Below are 22,121 nucleotides of genomic sequence, written 5' to 3'. Positions count from 1 at the left end.
CAGTTGACATGTAAATACCTTGACACAATTTTGACAAATTTATCTTGTGTGTTTTATTGAAAACAAGTGTCAAGTAAATTGCATGTTTTGTTTTCATGACGGAGTAGAATTCAATATCTGCGTTTGGCTGATACACGAATCTGGAAACAGCCGAATGACAGATATACTTGATTTTGATGCGTAATTACCATATACATGGCAACCATTCTGTCATTTTGAGTTGGATTATGGGAAACAAACTTGTGCATTTGTGCAAACTGTGTCTGTGAAGTGTTAATGTATCCAGTACAAGCATGTCCGAGATACAGGTGCGGATGGACGTTGAATCAGCAAGACAGGGTCTTTCGGTAATTCCAGAAGAGGTTTTATATATACCCCTGGTGGAACTCGAACCCACAATCTTCGGTTGACTTCACATGTAGGAGACCGACGCCTTATCCATTAGGCCACAGAGGCAGTTGACGAGTAAATACCTTAACACAATTTTGACAAATTTATCTTGTGTGTTTCATTGAAAACAAGTGTTGTGTAAAATACATGTTTTATTTTCATGACGGAGTAGAATTGAATATATCTGAAGGAGATTTAAAAATACCCCTGGTGGGACTCGAACCCACAATCTCCGGTTGACTTCACATGTAGGAGACCGACGCCTTAACCATTAGGCCACAGAGGCAGTTGACATGTAAATACCTTAACACAATTTTGACAAATTTATCTAGTGTGTTTTATTAAAAACAAGTGTTAAGTAAAATGCAAGTTTTATTTTCATGACGGAGTAGAATTGAATATATCTGAAAGGGACTTAAAAATACCCCTAGTGGGACTCGAACCCACAATCTTCGATTGACTTCACATGTAAAAGAGCGACGCCTTATCCATAAGGCCAGAGAGGCAATTGACATGTAAATACCTTAACACAATTTTGACAAATTTATCTTGTGTGTTTTATTGAAAACAAGTGTCAAGTAAATTGCATGTTTTGTTTTCATGACGGAGTAGAATTCAATATATATGCGTGTGGCTTTTACGCGATTCTGAAAACAGCATAATGACAGATATACGTGATTTTGACGCGTAATTACTATTTAAATGGCCACAATTCTGTCATTTTGAGTTGGATTATGGGAAACAAACTTGTGCATTTGTGGAAACTGTGTCTGTGAAGTGTGAATGCATTCAGTACAGGCATGTCCGAGATACAGATGCGGATGAACGTTGAACCAACAAGTCAGGGTCTTTCGGCCATTCCTGAAGGGGTTTTAAAAAAACCCTGGTGGGACTCGAACCCACAATCTTCGGTTGACTTCTCATGTAGGAGACCAACGCCTTATCCATTAGGCCACGGAGACACTTAAAGTATATATGCCGTAACACAATTTTGACAAATTGATCTTGTGTGTTTTATTAAAAACAAGTGTCAAGTAAATTGCATGTTTTGTTTTCATTACGGAGTAGAATTGAATATATCTGCATGTGGCTGATACGCGATTCTGGAAACAGCCGAATGACAGTTATACTGGATTTTGATGCGAAATTACCATTTAAATGGCCACCATTCTGTCATTTTGAGTGGATTATGGAAAACAAACTTGTGCATTTGTGCAAACTGTGTCTGTGAAAGGTTAATGTATTCAGTACAAGCATGTCCGAGATACAGGTGCGGAAGGACGTTGAATCAGCAAGTCAAGGTCTTTCGGCTATTCCTGAAGGGGTTTTAAAAATACCCCTGGTCGGACTCGAACCCACAATCTTCGATTGACTTCTCATGTAGGAGACCAACGCCTTATCCATTAGGCCATAGAGACAGTTGACATGTAATTACCTTAACACAATTTTGACAAATTGATCTTGTGTGTTTTATTGAAAACAAGTGTCAAGTAGAATGCATGTTTTATTTTCATGACGGAGTAGAATTGAATATATCGAAGGCGATTTAAAAATACCCCTGGTGGAACTCGAACCCACAATCTTAGGTTGATCACATGTAGGAGACCGACGCCTTATCCATTAGGCCACAGAGGCAGTTGAAGTGTAAATGCCTTAACACAATTTTGACAAATTTATCTTGTGTGTTTTATTGAAAACAAGTGTCAAGTTAAATGCATGTTTTATTTTCATGACAGAGAAGAATTGAATATATCTGAAGGAGATTTAAAAATACCCCTGGTGGGACTCGAACCCACAATCTTCGGTTGACTTCACATGTAGGAGACCGACGCCTTATCCATTAGGCCACAGAGGCAGTTGACGATTAAATACCTTAACACAATTTTGACAAATTTATCTTGTGTGTTTTATTGAAAACAAGTGTCAAGTAGAATGCATGTTTTATTTTCATGACGGAGTAGAATTCAATATATCTGCGTGTGGCTGATATGCGATTCTGGAAACAGTCGAATGGCAGTTATACTGAATTTTGACGCGTAATTACCATTTAAATAGCCACCATTCTGTCATTTTGAGTTGGATTATGGGAAACAAACTTGTGCATTTGTGCAAACTGTGTCTGTGAAATGTTAATGTATTCAGTACAAGGATGTCCGAGATAGAGGAGCGCAGGGACGTTGAACCAACAAGTCAGAATCTTTCGGCCATTCCTGAAGGAGATTTAAAAATACCCCTGGTGGGACTCAAACCTACAATCTTCGGTTGACTTCACATGTAGGAGACCGACGCCTTATCCATTAGGCCACGGAGACAGTTGAAGTGTAAATGCCTTAACACAATTTTGACAAATTAACTTGTGTGTTTTATTGAAAACAAGTGTCAAGTAAAATGCATGTTTTATTTTCATGACAGAGAAGAATTGAATATATCTGAAGGAGATTTAAAAATACCCCTGGTGGTACTCGAACCCACAATCTTCGGTTGACTTCACATGTAGGAGACCGACGCCTTATCCATTAGGCCACAGAGGCAGTTGACATGTAAATACCTTAACACAATTTTGACAAATTTATCTTGTGTGTTTCATTGAAAACAAGTGTTGAGTGAAATGCATGTTTTATTTTCATGACGGAGTAGAATTGAATATATCTGAAAGGGATTTAAAAAATACCCCTGTTGGGACTCGAACCCACAATCTTCGGTTGACTTCAGATGTAGGAGACCGACGCCTTATCCATTAGGCCACAGAGGCAGTTGACAAGTAAATAACTTAACACAATTTTGACAAATTGATCTTGTGTGTTTATTAAAAACAAGTGTCAAGTAAATTGCATGTTTTGTTTTCATTACGGAGTAGAATTGAATATATCTGCATGTGGCTGATACGCGATTCTGGAAACAGCCGAATGACAGTTATACTGGATTTTGATGCGAAATTACCATTTAAATGGCCACCATTCTGTCATTTTGAGTGGATTATGGAAAACAAACTTGTGCATTTGTGCAAACTGTGTCTGTGAAAGGTTAATGTATTCAGTACAAGCATGTCCGAGATACAGGTGCGGAAGGACGTTGAATCAGCAAGTCAAGGTCTTTCGGCTATTCCTGAAGGGGTTTTAAAAATACCCCTGGTGGGACTCGAACCCACAATCTTCGATTGACTTCTCATGTAGGAGACCAACGCCTTATCCATTAGGCCATAGAGGCAGTTGACATGTAATTACCTTAACACAATTTTGACAAATTGATCTTGTGTGTTTTATTGAAAACAAGTGTCAAGTAGAATGCATGTTTTATTTTCATGACGGAGTAGAATTGAATATATCGAAGGCGATTTAAAAATACCCCTGGTGGAACTCGAACCCACAATCTTAGGTTGACTTCACATGTAGGAGACCGACGCCTTATCCATTAGGCCACAGAGGCAGTTGAAGTGTAAATGCCTTAACACAATTTTGACAAATTTATCTTGTGTGTTTTATTGAAATCAAGTGTCAAGTTAAATGCATGTTTTATTTTCATGACAGAGAAGAATTGAATATATCTGAAGGAGACTTAAAAATACCCCTGGTGGGACTCGAACCCACAATCTTCGGTTGACTTCACATGTAGGAGACCGACGCCTTATCCATTAGGCCACAGAGGCAGTTGACGATTAAATACCTTAACACAATTTTGACAAATTTATCTTGTGTGTTTTATTGAAAACAAGTGTCAAGTAGAATGCATGTTTTATTTTCATGACGGAGTAGAATTCAATATATCTGCGTGTGGCTGATATGCGATTCTGGAAACAGTCGAATGGCAGTTATACTGAATTTTGACGCGTAATTACCATTTAAATAGCCACCATTCTGTCATTTTGAGTTGGATTATGGGAAACAAACTTGTGCATTTGTGCAAACTGTGTCTGTGAAATGTTAATGTATTCAGTACAAGGATGTCCGAGATAGAGGAGCGCAGGGACGTTGAACCAACAAGTCAGAATCTTTCGGCCATTCCTGAAGGAGATTTAAAAATACCCCTGGTGGGACTCAAACCCACAATCTTCGGTTGACTTCACATGTAGGAGACCGACGCCTTATCCATTAGGCCACAGAGACAGTTGAAGTGTAAATGCCTTAACACAATTTTGACAAATTTATCTTGTGTGTTTCATTGAAAACAAGTGTTGAGTGAAATGCATGTTTTATTTTCATGACGGAGTAGAATTGAATATATCTGAAAGGGACTTAAAAATACCCCAGGTGGGACTCGAACCCACAATCTTCGGTTGACTTCACATGTAGGAGACCGACGCCTTATCCATTAGGCCACAGAGACAGTTGAAGTGTAAATACCTTAACACAATTTTGACAAATTTATCTTGTGTGTTTTATTGACAACAAGTGTCAAGTAAATTGCATGTTTTGTTTTCATGACGGAGTAGAATTGAATATATCTGAAAGGGATTTAAAAATACCCCTGGTGGGACTCGAACCCACAATCTTCGGTTGACTTCACATGTAGGAGACCGACGCCTTATCCATTAGGCCACAGAGGCAGTTGACATGTAAATACCTTAACGCAATTTTGACAAATTTATCTTGTGTGTTTTATTGAAAACAAGTGTCAAGTAAATTGCATGTTTTGTTTTCATGACGGAGTAGAATTCAATATATCTGCGTGTGGCTTATATGCGATTCTGGAAACAGTCGAATGGCAGTTATACTGAATTTTGACGCGTAATTACCATTTAAATAGCCACCATTCTGTCATTTTGAGTTGGATTATGGGAAACAAACTTGTGCATTTGTGCAAACTGTGTCTGTGAAATGTTAATGTATTCAGTACAAGGATGTCCGAGATAGAGGAGCGCAGGGACGTTGAACCAACAAGTCAGAATCTTTCGGCCATTCCTGAAGGAGATTTAAAAATACCCCTGGTGGGACTCAAACCTACAATCTTCGGTTGACTTCACATGTAGAAGACCGACGCCTTATCCATTAGGCCACGGAGACAGTTGAAGTGTAAATGCCTTAACACAATTTTGACAAATTTATCTTGTGTGTTTTATTGAAAACAAGTGTCAAGTTAAATGCATGTTTTATTTTCATGACAGAGAAGAATTGAATATATCTGAAGGAGATTTAAAAATACACGTGGTGGTACTCGAACTCACAATCTTCGGTTGACTTCACATGTAGGAGACCGACGCCTTATCCATTAGGCCACAGAGGCAGTTGACGAGTAAATACCTTAACACAATTTTGACAAATTTATCTTGTGTGTTTCATTGAAAACAAGTGTTGAGTGAAATGCATGTTTTATTTTCATGACGGAGTAGAATTGAATATATCTGAAAGGGATTTAAAAATACCCCAGGTAGGACTCGAACCCACAATCTTCGGTTGACTTCTCATGTAGGAGACCGACGCCTTATCCATTAGGCCACAGAGGCAGTTGACATGTAATTACCTTAACACAATTTTGACAAATTTATCTTGTGTGTTTTATTGAAAACAAGTGTCAAGTAGAATGCATGTTTTATTTTCATGACGGAGTAGAATTCAATATACATGCGTGTGGCTTATACGCGATTCTGGAAACAGCATAATGACAGATATACATGATTTTGACGCGTAATTACTATTTAAATGGCCACAATTCTGTCATTTTGAGTTGGATTATGGAAAACAAATTTGTGCATTTGTGGAAACTGTGTCTGTGAAGTGTTAATGCATTCAGTACAGGCATGTCCGAGATACAGATGCGGATGAACGTTGAACCAACAAGTCAGGGTCTTTCGGCCATTCCTGAAGGGGTTTTAAAAAACCCCTGGTGGGACTCGAAAACAAAATCTTCGGTTGACTTCTCATGTAGGAGACCGACGTCTCATCCATTAGGCCACAGAAGCATTTGATATGTAAATGCCTAACACAATTTTGACAAATTTATCTTGTGTGTTTTATTGAAAACAAGTGTCAAGTTAAATGCATGTTTTATTTTCATGACAGAGAAGAATTGAATATATCGGAAGGAGATTTAAAAATACCCCTGGTGGGACTCGAACCCACAATCTTCGGTTGACTTCACATGTAGGAGACCGACGCCTTATCAATTCGGCCACAGAGGCAGTTGACATGTAAATGCCTTAACACAATTTTGACAAATTTATCGTGTGTGTTATATTAAAAACAAGTGTCAAGTAAACTGCATGTTTTGTTTTCATGACGGAGTAGAATTCAATATATTCGTGTGGCTGATATGCGATTCTGGAAACAGTCGAATGACAGTTATACTGGATTTTGATGCGAAATTGCCATTTAAATGGCCACCATTCTGTAATTTTGAGTGGATTATGGGAAACAAACTTGTGCATTTGTGCAAACTGTGTCTGTGAAGTGTTAATGTAATCGGTACAGGCACGTCCGAGATACAGGTGTGGATGGACGGTGAAACAACAAGTCATGATCTTTCGGCCATTCCTAGAGGGGACTTTAAAATACCCCTGGTGGGACTCGAACCCACAATCTTCGTTTGACTTAACATGTAGAAGACCGACGTCTTATCCATTAGGCCACAGAAAAGTTGACATGTAAATGCCTTAACGCGTGTAAATGCGTGTTTTGGAGTAGAATTGAATATATCTGCGTACGGTTGATAATCGATTCTAGAAACTGCAGAATGACAGATATACTTGATTTTGACGCGTAATTATCATTTAAATGGTCACCATTCTGTCATTTTGAGTTCGATTATGGGAAACCAAATTGTGTCCATTTGTTTAACTGTAAACAGTATGTTAATATTAATTAACAATTAATTAATTAATAATTATTAAGTGTGTTCCCACAGCCACTGTCATAAACACAAGTACTATATATTGTGTTATTCAGTTCTTATGTTCATTTCACAGTGATTACAGGCAATATAATTTGACCGCTGAGGTTGTTGTAGGTCTTTCTTAGAGATCGATCATTTTAGGATTTGCTGTAGCAAATAATTGCAAGCTAGACACTGGGAGAAACAGATATTTTGGAATTTTGGCTTATGTGGGGAAAAGGTAGGGATTATGAGGTGTTCGGTGGTAATGGAATTTTTATTCGCGTTATTACCGCGTGAAACTAGATACACATATATACGTGGTAATCTCACCAAATACAAACAAAACAAACACATAAATAAATAAAGGTAAGGGATGAACTTTACTTACTCCATTAAATATTAGTCATAAAATAATAAAGAATACTCCAATATTTACAAAAGTAAGAGACAAGAAATGTATTTATATAGTGAATATCAATTTTTGTTTTTTAATTGATTTGTGGTTTTTAGTAACCTTACTGCTGTACTTTTCAAATTCAGTATTGTGTGAATAAATAAAAATGGTATAACCTTGTTGATCTCAGGCTTATAGCCAGCCAACAACAAAAATGGTATACAATGAGGTTCAGGCACCGATGCTGTGCATGTTTGTCGATTTGCCGTAGAGGGCGGTGTTGGACAAACTTCCATTTTGTTTCTTCCGTGTTGTGTTGTTGTTCGATTCTCTGGATTTATAACTATAAATATCTCACGAGATTCAGATTAATTGTCGTAAGTATACTATCTATATATACAATAGGTAAATTGATCATAATAAGTCAAACAATTTGAACCAAGCGTCGAGTTTGACACTTATCGTGGACGTGCTGACAAATGTTAGTCCGCACCTCGGCCTTGAGTTTGAAAATCAGTGCCCACATGGTTACGTGGTGCCCAGTACTCATCTCAGAGTACATGTACTAGGTAGTAGGACGGAATTTGATGTAAAGGGGTTTAAATATACCAACCTGTGCGCCTAACCTGTGGGGTTGGAAGGGGGGGGGGTGTTATCGGCTGATATCCACTGTATCTTGTTCGTTTTCATTTCAAATTGTTTATACCGGTATTACCAGAGGTACGTTACTTGGGGTTTGCAACGCGCATAGTACTGTGTGGCAACATCATGCCAAGATCCCATTCAAGTCTCATCTTGTAGATAGCGAGACTGATGCTACGACCTTCTGACATGACATAGGCGGTTTGTAATAAAACATGTATTACCACAAATGTAATACATCGAAAATGTACAGAAAATATAGCTATCGTAATCCGTCATATCGTGAGCAGCTATTTTAATCCACCTGGACATTCCAGTATCCTAGTTACCTCTCGCATGCGCATATATTTAAACAATAATGTACTCTCCGGTGGCTCATAATGAACGAAAGCACACTTTGCACGACATTATGGAGTGCAAAGTGTGCTTGAGTTCATTATGAGCCACCAGGGAGTACATTGTTGTTATTATTTTGTTGCATTGGCAATGCCAGTGAATTTTCACATGTTAAAACTAAGATAATTTGGAAGAAACGATCAAAAACATTCAACAGAATCGCGTCTACATTGTATGGGCCTTGTAATATGTATTCTGTATATAACATCAACGCGTTCACGCAACAATTCCCATTCACATGCACAAGCACAATACAGTGTGCATCGGTCATTTCAACATAACACGTATACAAAAAATAGAAAAACTCCCTATCCTACATGATGTTAATTTTGCGATAATCGGGAGGACCAGTGATGTGTCGATGGATTGAAGCTTGTTAACCAGACATCGACTGCTTTCTGTAGTGCTTCTGTAAGTGCTTAAATCCTAGACAATGGTTGCCTTTCAACCATCGTGAATAACACTAGATAATCAATGTACGCTACATTTGTGTGACAGTGTTTAACAGGATCAATCCAGACATATCAGATATACTGTAGAACTTGTTGAAACAGCTTCATGCCAGTGAGGCAAATTTGACTCAATGCAAGAATTAACAGAATCTTAATTTAGCTAAAGTGCAAACAATCTAATTGTGAGAATATACTTTATTTTAATTCGCTACATCTTGAATTGGCGAAATTACGGAATAGCTAAAATAATATGCTAGCTAAAAATACATGTTTTACAGTATATCACTACATGTAATACAGACGTATTGAAGTCCCCCTCTTCTGATTTAATCAAAACAGAGACTGAGAATGATGTCAACCATGAAAATTCAAACTAATCAGTAATTATTTACAAAATCAATTAACCTTTTATTCTCAGTTGATATTACATGTACTGTATTAATCATAAGGTCCCTGATAGAATATGACCTACCATAAATTGTATGAAATTACATGTACCAGAATAGTGCAACAATATAACTCATACAATTTTGGTGGAAAATACAAATTATTTCTATTACATAATGAAATATAGACTGATTGTTATGTCTTTATCACACTTGTGATGGACATGCTGAATTGTTTGAGTTAAAAAATGACCCATATTTTGCGAAACTTTGCCTAAAAAACAAGATAACCATATAATCTTTTAAAAAAGGCATCAAGAAGGAGTGTAAGGCCTTAATTTGGTTCTACAATGGGCATCACGAAATGTTGGAAAATTATAGTCAATCAAAAAAACTGTTCACATGACAACAAAAAATACTCATATAATAATAATTTTTTTTTTATTTTGTTGGTAACGAAAAGTATATTCCAAAAGAAGTTTTGAATAAAAACAAACACATTGCTTAGTAGCAAATGATCAGGGTACGGTAGCGCGCAATCCAGACATGCTGCATTTCACAAGTGAATGACTTACTTGTTTTCGAAGTGATGCAATTGTTGATTAGTACTCAGTAGTGATTATATTAATGTACAAAAAATAAATTTGTTGAATTGTTATGAAATGCAAGTAAAATTCAACTTAGTTTCATCGTAAGTGAATGATTTCTGTCACATGTAAACACTCAATGCGATACGATATCCGCCATGTTTTCCATGTACACAAGACCTGAAACAACTGTGTTTATTGACCTGATAGGTCAAGTTGCTAATTAACCAATCAAAATGCTGGAGGCTGCCAACATGATAGTGCATTTAAATATGTTAATGACAGTTCAGCGACTTCATGGTAAAAGCAATATGGAAGAGATTTACCGATGTTTTAGTGTGATTCTTTGGCTTCATTTTCCATGGGAAAATAGCATGATTTTTTTTTAAATCACAAATTTTTCTTTTTAATCGGCCCGATTTAGAAAAATTGCATGTTTAAATCTTATTCACATATTAAAATTGACGAATCACATTGACAAATGACATTGACAAAGCAAAGGCGTATGGCTGTGATAAAATTACTCATTCACACTATCAGAGGTAAAAAAAAGACAGAAAATTTGAAAGAGTTAGTGTTATTCATCCTGTCTAATAAATGTATGTTTTTTTTACAGTTGCAGTCAGCTTGCAACATATGAAACAGATTGGAACATACACAAATTAGGAAGTCTGTTATATCACAGAGTGAGATTAGACCATACAACAATTAGAAAATCTGTTACATCACAGAGTGAGATTGGAACATACAATTAGGAAATCTGTTATATCACAGAGTGAGATTGGAACATACAATTAGGAAATCTGTTACATCACAGAGTGAGATTGGAACATACAATTAGGAAATCTGTTATATCACAGAGTGAGATTGGAATATTTGACAATTAGGAAGTCTGCTATACACAAAGTGAGATTGGACCATACAACAATTAGGAAATCTGTTATATCACAGAGTCAGATTGGAACCTACAACAAACAGTATGAAAAATTGGAAAACACCAGGACAAGACGATGTTTTGTGAACAAGGTGACAAATACTTTGCAAGTTATAAGCAGTGAGTATTGTAAATATGAAACAACATCATTGTACTCATTGTGAGAAAAGTTTTATCCATAAAAGTAAACTCAAAAAGCATGTGCGAACACATACAAATGAAAAGCCTTATCACTGTGAGCAATGTGAGAAAAGTTTTCCCCAGTCAAGTCATCTCAAACAGCATATGCGAACACATACCAATGAAAAGCCATATCATTGTGAGCAATGTAAGAAATGTTTCGCCCAATCAAGTACTCTCAAAGTGCATATGCGAACACATACCAATGAGAAGCCTTATCGCTGTGAGCAATGTCAGAAATGTTTCTCCCAATCAAGTCATCTCATACAGCATGTGCGAACACATACAAATGAGAAGCCATATCATTGTCAGCAATGTGAGAAGAGTTTTCCTCAGCCAAGTACTCTAAAAAAGCATATGCGAACACATACCAATGAGAAGCCATATCATTGTGAGCATTGTGGGAAAAGTTTTGCCCAATCAAGTACTCTGAAACTGCATATACGGATACATACAACCGAGAAGCCTTATTACTGTGAGCAATGTGACAAGAGATTTACTCAGTCAATCCATCTTAAACGACATCTACAAACTCATACCGATGAAAAGGCTTATCAATGTGAACATTGTGAGAAGAGTTACAGCTGGTTAAGTCATCTCATTAAGCATACACGAACACACACCAATGTGAAACGTAATCAGTGTGTGCTATGTGAGAAGAATTTTATTAATGCAAATCATCTTAAACGACATTTACGAACACACACTAATGAGAAGCCTTATCACTGTGTTCTCTGTGAGAAGAGTTTTGCCCAGTCGAGTGCTCTCAAACAGCATATTCGAACACATACAAATGAGAAACCTTATAACTGCAAATATTGTGACAAGAGTTTTGCCCATTCAAGTACATTTTATCAGCATAGACGAACACATACCAATGAAAAACCTTACCATTGTGAGGTATGTGGGAAAAATTTTACTAATTCAAGTAGTCTTAGAAAACATGTGATTTTACATACGAATGACATGCCTTATCACTGTGAACATTGTGGGAAGAGTTTTGCCCAGTCAACTCATCTGAAAGTGCATATTCGAACACATACTAATGAAAAACCTTACCAATGTGAGATATGCGAGAAGAGGTTTACTCAGTCAAGTCATCTAAAAAGACATGCACAAATACATACCAATGAATTACCTTGTGAGAGCAGTCATTCTCATCCACTTTATTCCCAACATCATATGGAAATACATACAATTGAAAAACAATATCTTCATGAGCAATGTTGGAAATTTTATTTGTATAATAGCACGACGAAGAAGAGACAATTTCTTGAAAATGAGCATCAAAATAAACTGAAGAATTTTACTTATGTTGATTCAATTACTCAAACTGCTACTCCAATATCTAATTTCGTAAATCAGTTCAAATGTAAACAGTGTGAGTGTCTATATAGCCACTTATTTAGTCAAAGAAGGACGTTAATTATTCATAGAGGAGAGAAATGTACTTATAGATGGGAGACCTTAAATGATAGCAAACAGTTAACTATCACACTTAACAATCGTGATGAGTGTGCAAGTGAGGAAGAACAGAAACAATTGTTTATTGTGCATGCTGGGTTTATTGTTGAAAAGAGAAGAGATGATAAAATGGAAGAATTCAGATTATACAGCCACATCATTGATAGGCACTGAAGTTTAAGTTCTTCGAATCAACCCAATATGTAGTATTCTCAACCATTTTACAGATTAGAATATAACTTGGTACATATATACTCTAGAATGATTTACAAACCCAGTTAGTTTTTGGTTGCAATCTTGGCCTGTCCGCCCATAATATAACTCTATTAAACTCACTACAAGGAGTTGAATCCATGCAGACATGGAATCCTTTGGTTTTCAAGGTAAATGTTTAATATTGATTAGTTCTGATCTTTTTGGTCGTATACAGAGAACTGTGGTTAATGGAAAATGTTCTCAGTGGGCACCTATTTTGTCGTCTGGTGTACCACAAGGATCTATAATTGGTCCTTTATTATTTGTATTATATGTAAATAATTTGCCACCATGTCAAATAAGGTTCTTTTTGAAGATGACTCAAAAATGTACAGAGATGTTAATTATATGAATGATGCATTGCTATTACAAAAAGACTTGGATAGGGTGATTGCATTTGTGTTCAAAATGGCATTTAAAGCTTAATATGCTTAGATGTTGTGTAATTTCATTCACAAATAAAAAGAACAAGTTTGGTTACAATTATGTAATTCAGGGATTTCCGTTTGAAGCGAGAGACATCGGTCAAAGATCTGGGTATTGAAGCTTGACGGCTCTTTGAAATTTTCCAACCATATCAATATTATTGTTAAAAAAGTTTTTAAAAAAATTGGGGTTTTTGAAACGCCACTGTAAGCATTTTAATAGTATTAGCCTTTTAAAAACATTGTATATTTTAATTGTGAGAAGTCACCTTGAGTATTGTTCCATTTTCTGGAACCTATGCAGAATAAATTAGTTGAAAAAATTTAACGGGTACAAAAGAAATTTATCCAATTTTTATGTTTTAAATATAATAAGCAATTTTTATCTTCAAATCATAATGAGTATTGTAAATTTGTTAGCCCTCCCCCTTTATGGGTTAGGAGAAAGGTTGTTGACCTATGTTTTTTACATAAATGTGTTCATTCAAATATTGATTTTTCGCATTTCTTATTCAAGAATTAATGTAAGGAAATATTTTTTTTTTCCCACGAGTCTTATCGCTTTTTAAAGACATTATTAATGACTCGCCATCAATTGATATTTTTAATAGGTTTAATGTTTTTAAGAGTAGTATATTAAAGTTTTTTAACAAGTAATTATGTTGTTTGTTGGTTTTCTTTATTTGTGTGTAATGTAAGGTTTGTTTAACCCATTTTGTGTATTGCTTTATTTTGCAGCTCTTGTAATTCGGAATTTTGTCCTGAAGGTCATCCGATTGAATAAATAAATAAAAGCTATGATGTTTTTGACTCTTGTTCGAAGCACACATTGGGAGTCTTTGCAGTTAGTATGTCTGTATGTGTGTGTGTCCGTCTTTTCCACTGATATCTCAAGGACCATACATCGGTTTTTGACGAAATTGGTGCATAGATGCAGATTTGATTATGTTTTGATAGAAATCCATGCATATTAATTACCTAATTTGCATGATAATCAGTGTGATATTCACCTCAACCCGGATACTTTTCTGATTGTAAACTATGGTTAAGTGTGGTACAGTATACACCTCAACCTGGGTACTTTTCTGATTGTAAACTATGGTTCAGTGTGGTATACACCTCAACCCGGGTACTTTTCTGATTGTAAACTATGGTTCAGTGTAGTATACACCTCAATCCGAATACTTTTCTGATTGTAAACTATGGTTAAGTGTGGTATACACCTCAACCTGGGTACTTTTTTAATTGTAAACCATGGTTCATTGTGGTGAACACCTCAACCCGGATACTTTTCTGATTGTAAACTATGGTTCAGTGTGGTATACACCTCAACCCGGGTACTTTTCTGATTGTAAACTATGGTTCAGTGTGGTAAACACTACAACCCGGATACTTTTCTGATTGTAAACTATGGTTCAGTGTGGTATACACCTCAACCCAGGTACTTTTCTGATTGTAAACTATGGTTAAGTGTGGTACAGTATACACCTCAACCCGGGTACTTTTCTGATTGTAAACTATGGTTCAGTGTGGTATTCACCTCAACCCGGGTACTTTTCTGATTGTAAACTATGGTTCAGTGTGGTATACACCTCAACCCAGGTACTTTTCTGATTGTAAACTATGGTTCAGTGTGGTATACACCTCAACCCGGATACTTTTCTCATTGTAAACTATGGTTCAGTGTGGTATTCACCTCAACCTAGATACTTTTTTAGCTCCGCTGTCGACTTTGTCGAGCGGAGCTTATTATATGAGTAATTGTCCGTCGTCATCTGTGTCAATGTTTTACTTTTTCGACTTCTTCTTGAAAACTACAAGCCTGAATGCTTTGATACTTGGTGTATATGTACCTTGGGTAGACCTCTCTCAGATTTGTTCATTTTATGATTATGTCTTCAATTCTCTAATTTTGTGAATATTTTTGTAAAAAGTGATATTTTCAACTTCTTGTTAAAAACCGCAAGTCTGATTGCTTTGATATTACATATATAGATACTACATGTGGACATCTTTCAGATTTGTTCATTTTGTAATGATATCTTCAATTCTCTAATTTTGATGAATGTTTTTGTCATTTTTGGTAAAAAGTGATATTTTTGACTTCTTGTTAAAAACCACAAGTCCAATTGCTTTGATATTACTTACATAGGTACTACATGTAAACCACTCTCAAATTTGTTCATTTCATGATGATATCTTCAATATTTTTATCATTTTTGGTAAAAAGTGATATTTTTGACTTCTTGTTAAAAACCACAATCATTTATAGTGAAAAATGTTATTTTTGAATTCTTGTTGAAAACAGCAAGTCCCATTGCATTGATATTATGCATATTCTTCATTTTCTAATGATATCTTCTGTTCTTTAATTGAAATGTGCAGTGCTAACAGCAGAGCTATCTCAGCCGAGAGGCTGCTTGTTGATTGTAAACTATGGTTCAGTGTGGTATACACTTCAACCCGGGTGCTTTTCTGAATGATTCAATCAAGGAGGAACAGAAACAGCAAAATCATTGTCTATCAATAATAATTAATTACGAATGAAAAACAACTGATATGAATAAATTAGAAAACACGATAAAATCTGCAAGATTATTTTTTAGATTAAATATAACTTAACCTTCTTGAGCCATTTTTCACGTAAAGCAAACATTTCTTCAAACGTTTCTTATGCATGATTGCGCAGACTTTTTTAAAATTTGCGTGAATAAACCATCATTTTTCTTATAAAAAAAAAGTTATTAATAGGTTTGTTCATAGAGGGCGATGTTGCCATATCCTCCATTTTGTTTGGTCGTGTTTCATCACATGCATCGTATGGGTATATATTTCTCACCAAAGTCGAATTTATTTATTTACGTAAGTATATTACTTGCATGGATAATAGGTAAGGTGGTCATGATTTGTCAAGCAGTGTCAAACGAGGAGGAGAGCTTGAAATCTCGATATATCGTCGTCGTTTGGTTGAAACACATCTTGTTTTTGAGTTTGAATATCAGCGTAGCGAGAACGGATTTTTCCAGTTCCGAGATAAACACTGCATTTATACTGTCATGCACCACTTGTGTTTGAAGGTTGACAAGCTGCGTCTTGTAGAGAACCCGTAATGTAAACAGAAGTTTTATTCGAATTAAATCCCTGATGAATCCCAGAAGTGTTTACACGTTGTGGGCGCACTTCACAGTAGAAAACTTGCATGCTAAGGGATATCCCATGTGATATATCGGGAGGAGTTTTTTGCTAATATTTTTTACATTTGAATATGAAGTAAAACAAAATTACTATGATTAGAACGTTATATCAAAACATGCAAATTACTACAAAAATCATAGCCAGCATGTAGCACTATGATTACAAATGTACAAATCATTTTTAAAATGTACAAATCATCTATTGTCAGCAATTTTTTTTCCCACCTGACAATTTTTGTTTTGTACTGTAGTCCATTTTTTTTTTAAATGAGGGTTCATAAAATCAAAAGAATTCTTTCCTGATCACATAACATCAAAGTTTATTATTGAAACATCGTCTTGTTTACCATAAATAGATGTGACACTACATCTTACACTACATCGCATTCCCACTTAGTTTGTGAAAGTGGCTTAGTAAAAAAAGCATTAAATTTTTCTATATCAGACCAGGGCATTTGTGTTGTTTTTCTTTTAAACAATTGTCCTGTACAAAGAATGTTACACCTTCAGAGATTACATATACAGAGAGTGTTGCCCCAACAGAGCTTTCACCTACAAATATTACACGTACAAAGTGTGTGACACGTACAGATATTACATGTACAACAGAGTGAAAAATATTCCTAATTCTAACTGTTTTATTTTAGCTCAAATGATGTTATGTTGCAAATATTTCCTAGCTATTGAATACTGAGTACTTAAACACAAGGCTAAAACTAAAATTACTATGAGCACACACAAATGATATCTGAGAGAGGGGTCTGCTTAGCGCTTCAGTTTTTAAACACCTGATCAAAGGGATTTTTTTTTGTATTTAGTAAACTGAACATGCAATGTTTTTTTCTCAAAAACATTTAGTGTGCAATTATTATTTTTATTGTTGTTCTTACTTGCATTTTTGTCCTGTGAGTGTGTGTTTGTAAAATATTTTCCCTTAAATGTTCATGCCCCCTAGATTTTCAAATGGTCAACTGCTTACTTTAATTTCCATATCAATTTATCTCATTAAAAAAAATATGAAATTGACGATATTAAACTGAATACAGAGTAACACATTAATTCTACCACATCTTGCACATATTACAATTTCATGAAGACATGAATGTTTTTTATGGAAATTTATAAAATATTTATAATATTTACCATGGAAAACCATCATGCTTCATTCAAATCCAAAGAATACGCTTTCATTGGTTATTGATAGCATTTGGTAAAACCAATTACCCAGGAGTCTTTGTGGATTTTCTTCAATCAATGGACAATGCACTGTATGTATGGAAAATAAATACTTTATCTAAAAACATTCATCTAGTCTTTGATATTAATTGTAAAATTTTAAAATGTAGTTTAAATGAAATGATAATGACACCAATGTTTTTTTCTTCAAATTGTTTGTTTTGCCATTTTTCAACATTTCCTTTATGAGGAGCTTAACATATTTTTGTCTACATTCTAATTATGTGATTACTTTCTAACTTAAATATATGGTTAATCTGTATACATAGATGACCTTCCTCACCTTATGCTATGATCTTCCAACCATATAGTGTAATCTTCCCTATCCTTTGTAGTCCATCTCTCCATCTTATATGCTATGATCTATCTACCGTTATACTGGGCAAGCCATCTGTAGATTAACTATTTTTTTGTTTTGATTTTTATCATAGAGTGGAATTGGAACTTATAGCAATTAGGAAATCTGTTATATCACTGAGTGGGATTGGAACGTACAACAATTTAGAAATCTGCTTTATCACAGAGTGAGATTGAAACCTGCTATACCACAGAGTGAATTAGCAAATCTGCTATTTCAGTGAGTGAGATTGGAACATACAACAATTAAAAAATCTGCTTTATCACAGAGTGAGATTTAAACATACAACAATAAGGGAATCTGTTATATCACAGAGTGAGATTGGAACATACAACAATAAGGGAATCTGTTATATCACAGAGTGAGATTGGAACATACAACAATAAGGGAATCTGTTATATCACAGAGTGAGATTGGAACATACAACAATAAGGGAATCTGTTATATCACAGAGTGAGATTGGAACATACAACAATAAGGGAATCTGTTATATCACAGAGTGAGATTGGAACATACAACAATAAGGAAATCTGTTATATCACAGAGTGAGATTGGAACATACAACAATAAGGGAATCTGTTACATCACAGAGTGAGATTGGAACATACAACAATAAGGGAATCTGTTATATCACAGAGTGAGATTGGAACATACAACAATAAGGGAATCTGTTATATCACAGAGTGAGATTGGAACATACAACAATAAGGGAATCTGTTATATCACAGAGTGAGATTGGAACATACAACAATAAGGGAATCTGTTATATCACAGAGTGAGATTGGAACATACAACAATAAGGGAATCTGTTATATCACAGAGTGAGATTGGAACATACAACAATAAGGGAATCTGTTATATCACAGAGTGAGATTGGAACATACAACAATAAGGGAATCTGTTATATCACAGAGTGAGATTGGAACATACAACAATTAGAAAACATGCTGTGTTTGTGTTATTTATTAGTAAAGTCATAACCTGCTAGACAATGGTAAAAGATGATGGTTTGTTAAGTGATTTGCTTCAGTCTTTTCAGCCGTGAATATTAAAATATTGAAATGCATCACTGCAAGCATTGTGAGAAAAGTTTTACACAGTCAAGTAATCTCAAAGTACATATAAGAACGCATACCAATGAAAAGCCCTATCACTGTGAGTATTGTGAGAAGAGTTTTGCTCGGTCAAGTCATCTCAAAGAGCATATAAGAACACATACCAATGAGAAGCCTTATCGATGTGAACATTGTGTGATGAGCTTCACCCAGTCAAGTAATCTAAAGCGCCATATACGAACACATACCAATGAAAGGTCTTATCAATGTGAGCACTGTGAGAGGAGTTTTATATATTCCAGTAATTTAAAACAGCATATACGAATACATACCAATGAGAAGCCTTATTATCATTGTGACCACTGTGAGAAAACTTTTATATATTTAAGTAATCTAAGACAGCATGTGCGAACACATACCAATGAAAAACCTTATTATCATTGTGAACATTGTGAAAAAAGTTTTTTATATTCATGTAATCTAAAACAGCATATGCGAGTACACGAGAAGCCTTATCATTGTGAACAATGCAATATGAGGTTTGCCCATTCAAATCATCTAAAATACCATGTACGAACACATGAGAAGCCTCAATATTGTGTGAAGAGTTTGAGTTATCCAAAGTATGTCAATCAGCATATGCAAGCACAGATAATTTACCAAAGATGTCATCATGAACAATGCAGGAGATTTTATTTGTACAGTAGCACAAAACTAAAGAGACACCATGCTGAGATTCAACATCAAAATAAACTAAAGTATTTTACCTACGTTGATTCACATAAACGAATTTTTACTGTAATACCCAATTTCGTAACACAGTTAAACTGTGATCAGTGTGAGTGTATATATAGTCACTTATATAGTCAAAGACACTCATTAATTATTCATAAAGGAGAGAAATATACTTGTAGATGGGAAACTGTAAATGATAGCAAACAGTTAACTGTCACACTTAACCATCGAGATGAATGTTCAAGCAAGGAAAATGAGGACAAATTATTTGTTGTGCATGCTGGCTTTATTATTGAGAAGAGAAGAGATGATGAAATGGAAGAATTTAGATTATACAGCCACAGGGTTGATAAGTGCTGAAGATTTGTTTGCTTCAATGCATTGCAATATTGAATATTGAGGAGTATGAACAATATGATTTGTTTATGTACAGTCATAAATTCTCAGTAATGAGAATAACTGATGTTCAATCCAGGTTGTCATGAACATCAGAAGGCTGCTATGTCAATTTTTGTTTTGTTGATTACAAACTAGAGTTACACAAACAAGATGAAAACTAATTCAAAAGTAGTATCAGTCATTTATCAAAATTAGTAAGCATGTACAAAGTTTCAGCGTATTTGTGCGCAAACGTACAAATATATAAACATAAAAACACCAGTCAATTATTATGTAATTCAGCTAATTAACAATGCACAGATTAGTTTCAAATATTTACCAGTCATGCAACTACACAGGCTGTTAAGTGTTTTAATATCCTGTCATAAACGTTATGATGTACACAACATATGTTGCATTCATTGTCAAACCAATTGATTTTACATTGCATATCTTTGTGCATAATATGAACTGTTTTTTTGTGCATAATATAAATTGGTCTTATATATAATTGTCATAATATAAATTTATTGATCCACGTAACACTAGTAATTGAGCTCCCATCCTCCCCCTCTCATCCCTCTAGATCTCACACTTTTCCTTATGACCCCTTCTGATCACCCTGTTTCATTTACCATCCCTCTCATTTCCCCTCGCTCATGACACCTGCCCCTCTCCCTCTCGCATAAAACATCTCACAGCCTCTTGCTCTCATTTGGGCCCTCTCATAAACAGTCCCTGTTGACCTCCCTCTTGTTTACAACATCTCCCAGCCTCACCCTCTTGCTTATGGCACCTTTTATCTGCAACTCCTTCTGGTCTCATCCATGTTTACAGTACAACCTCTCCCCATCTTGTTTACATCCTCCCTTGACCACCTTTCCACTTAAGGCCGTTTCAGTCCCCTTCTCCCACATACCATCTGACCCCCCATTTCGTTTATCATCCCTCTCTTTTTTCTCCTCTCGTTTTTGACCACCTCCCTGCCTCTTCATGTATGATCCCTCCAGTCCTTCGCTCTTGATAATGACCAAACCTGGTCCCCTCTTCTTACAAACGACCCTCTATCCTCCTCTTCTTGCTAACTGACCCTCCTAGTCTCTCACATACAGATTCTCCCAGCCCATCGTATTTATGGCTTCTTTCTCCTCTCCTCTCCCACCTATTGCTTAAGACCTTCACTGTGTCCCTCTCTCGCTTATTATACCTCCCAGCCGCTTCTCTCTTACCACTACTCCCGGCCTTCTGCTCTTGTGTAAACACCTCCCAGCCTCCTATCAATTATGACCCTTCCTGGCTTATAGTCTCTCCACTCTCGCTTACAGCTTCTCTTGGCTTCTTCCTCTTGCTTCTATCATTTACTTACTCTCATTACAGATCCCCTTCTTGCTTATGGCATCTCCCAGAATTTTCAGTATAGACCCTCCCACGTATATATTTTTACAGCTTCTGTTGACCCACTCTTGTTAACACATTCATTGAACTTTTGTTAAGACCCTTCCCCTCTCTTAATTGTTTACCAAACTCTCAGCCTTCCTATTTTGCCTTTGATCCTTCACGACTCCCTCTCATTTACAAACTCTCCCAAGCTTTCTTCTCATTTACGGCAACCTCCTGCCTCTCTTTTTTACTTACAGCCCTCCCGGGCTACTATTTTTGCTTATGAACCCTCCCTGATTTTTCTTGCTTACAGGCCCTCTCAGATTCACCCCTTGCGTACCACTTCTTGTGATCTACCCTCCTCATTTATGCTTCCTCCTAGCTCCCCGTCTTGCCTATGGCCACTTCCTCTTGTTTCATACCATCCATATCACCCCCTGCTTATTATGATCAATCCCAACACCTTGCAATCA

The 22,121-nt window shown here is 35.8% G+C and overlaps 1 protein-coding gene, 1 long non-coding RNA gene and 10 other non-coding genes across 12 annotated transcripts; 2 read left to right on the top strand and 10 right to left on the bottom strand.

Annotated features, from left to right (window-relative positions):
• Positions 1 to 372: 372 nt before the first annotated feature.
• TRNAR-CCU (transfer RNA arginine (anticodon CCU)) lies at positions 373 to 456 on the bottom strand. The gene is given in 2 exon segments: positions 373 to 408; positions 420 to 456. It is a non-coding gene; the product is annotated as a tRNA-Arg (tRNA).
• A 136-nt stretch (positions 457 to 592) lies between these two features.
• On the bottom strand, positions 593 to 676 carry TRNAR-CCU (transfer RNA arginine (anticodon CCU)). Its single transcript is given in 2 exon segments — positions 593 to 628; positions 640 to 676. It is a non-coding gene; the product is annotated as a tRNA-Arg (tRNA).
• A 1,485-nt stretch (positions 677 to 2,161) lies between these two features.
• On the bottom strand, positions 2,162 to 2,245 carry TRNAR-CCU (transfer RNA arginine (anticodon CCU)). Its single transcript is given in 2 exon segments — positions 2,162 to 2,197; positions 2,209 to 2,245. It is a non-coding gene; the product is annotated as a tRNA-Arg (tRNA).
• A 592-nt stretch (positions 2,246 to 2,837) lies between these two features.
• TRNAR-CCU (transfer RNA arginine (anticodon CCU)) lies at positions 2,838 to 2,921 on the bottom strand. The gene is given in 2 exon segments: positions 2,838 to 2,873; positions 2,885 to 2,921. It is a non-coding gene; the product is annotated as a tRNA-Arg (tRNA).
• A 137-nt stretch (positions 2,922 to 3,058) lies between these two features.
• On the bottom strand, positions 3,059 to 3,142 carry TRNAR-CCU (transfer RNA arginine (anticodon CCU)). Its single transcript is given in 2 exon segments — positions 3,059 to 3,094; positions 3,106 to 3,142. It is a non-coding gene; the product is annotated as a tRNA-Arg (tRNA).
• Positions 3,143 to 3,952: 810 nt separating this feature from the next.
• On the bottom strand, positions 3,953 to 4,036 carry TRNAR-CCU (transfer RNA arginine (anticodon CCU)). The gene is given in 2 exon segments: positions 3,953 to 3,988; positions 4,000 to 4,036. It is a non-coding gene; the product is annotated as a tRNA-Arg (tRNA).
• Positions 4,037 to 4,629: 593 nt separating this feature from the next.
• TRNAR-CCU (transfer RNA arginine (anticodon CCU)) lies at positions 4,630 to 4,713 on the bottom strand. The gene is given in 2 exon segments: positions 4,630 to 4,665; positions 4,677 to 4,713. It is a non-coding gene; the product is annotated as a tRNA-Arg (tRNA).
• Positions 4,714 to 4,849: 136 nt separating this feature from the next.
• TRNAR-CCU (transfer RNA arginine (anticodon CCU)) lies at positions 4,850 to 4,933 on the bottom strand. Its single transcript is given in 2 exon segments — positions 4,850 to 4,885; positions 4,897 to 4,933. It is a non-coding gene; the product is annotated as a tRNA-Arg (tRNA).
• An 813-nt stretch (positions 4,934 to 5,746) lies between these two features.
• TRNAR-CCU (transfer RNA arginine (anticodon CCU)) lies at positions 5,747 to 5,830 on the bottom strand. Its single transcript is given in 2 exon segments — positions 5,747 to 5,782; positions 5,794 to 5,830. It is a non-coding gene; the product is annotated as a tRNA-Arg (tRNA).
• Positions 5,831 to 6,421: 591 nt separating this feature from the next.
• On the bottom strand, positions 6,422 to 6,505 carry TRNAR-CCU (transfer RNA arginine (anticodon CCU)). The gene is given in 2 exon segments: positions 6,422 to 6,457; positions 6,469 to 6,505. It is a non-coding gene; the product is annotated as a tRNA-Arg (tRNA).
• Positions 6,506 to 10,886: 4,381 nt separating this feature from the next.
• On the top strand, positions 10,887 to 20,779 carry LOC102805410 (uncharacterized). The gene is made up of 2 exons (XM_085504043.1): positions 10,887 to 12,799; positions 19,155 to 20,779. The coding sequence occupies exons 1-2, from the start codon at positions 11,124 to 11,126 to the stop codon at positions 20,248 to 20,250; spliced, it is 2,772 nt and encodes a 923-aa protein (XP_085360169.1). The 5' UTR covers positions 10,887 to 11,123; the 3' UTR covers positions 20,251 to 20,779.
• Positions 16,087 to 18,440, top strand: LOC146739022 (uncharacterized). Its single transcript, XR_014930415.1, has 2 exons — positions 16,087 to 16,174; positions 18,174 to 18,440. It is a non-coding gene; the product is annotated as an uncharacterized LOC146739022 (long non-coding RNA).
• Positions 20,780 to 22,121: the final 1,342 nt, after the last annotated feature.

Source organism: Saccoglossus kowalevskii, chromosome 9 (genome assembly GCF_978046115.1).
Source record: "Saccoglossus kowalevskii chromosome 9, keSacKowa6.1, whole genome shotgun sequence".
Classification (NCBI taxonomy): Eukaryota; Metazoa; Hemichordata; class Enteropneusta; family Harrimaniidae; genus Saccoglossus; species Saccoglossus kowalevskii.
The sequence above is the reverse complement of the archived record's forward strand: the minus strand, read 5'-3'. Positions and strand labels throughout refer to the sequence as shown.

Excerpts from the sequence above, each read along its gene's own strand:
- LOC102805410 (XM_085504043.1), top strand. The coding sequence starts at position 11,124 with ATGAAACAACATCATTGTACTCATTGTGAGAAAAGTTTTATCCATAAA. Across the intron at positions 12,800-19,154 it reads TACAGCCACATCATTGATAG|TATTGAAATGCATCACTGCA; the intron begins GCACTGAAGTTT and ends TGAATATTAAAA.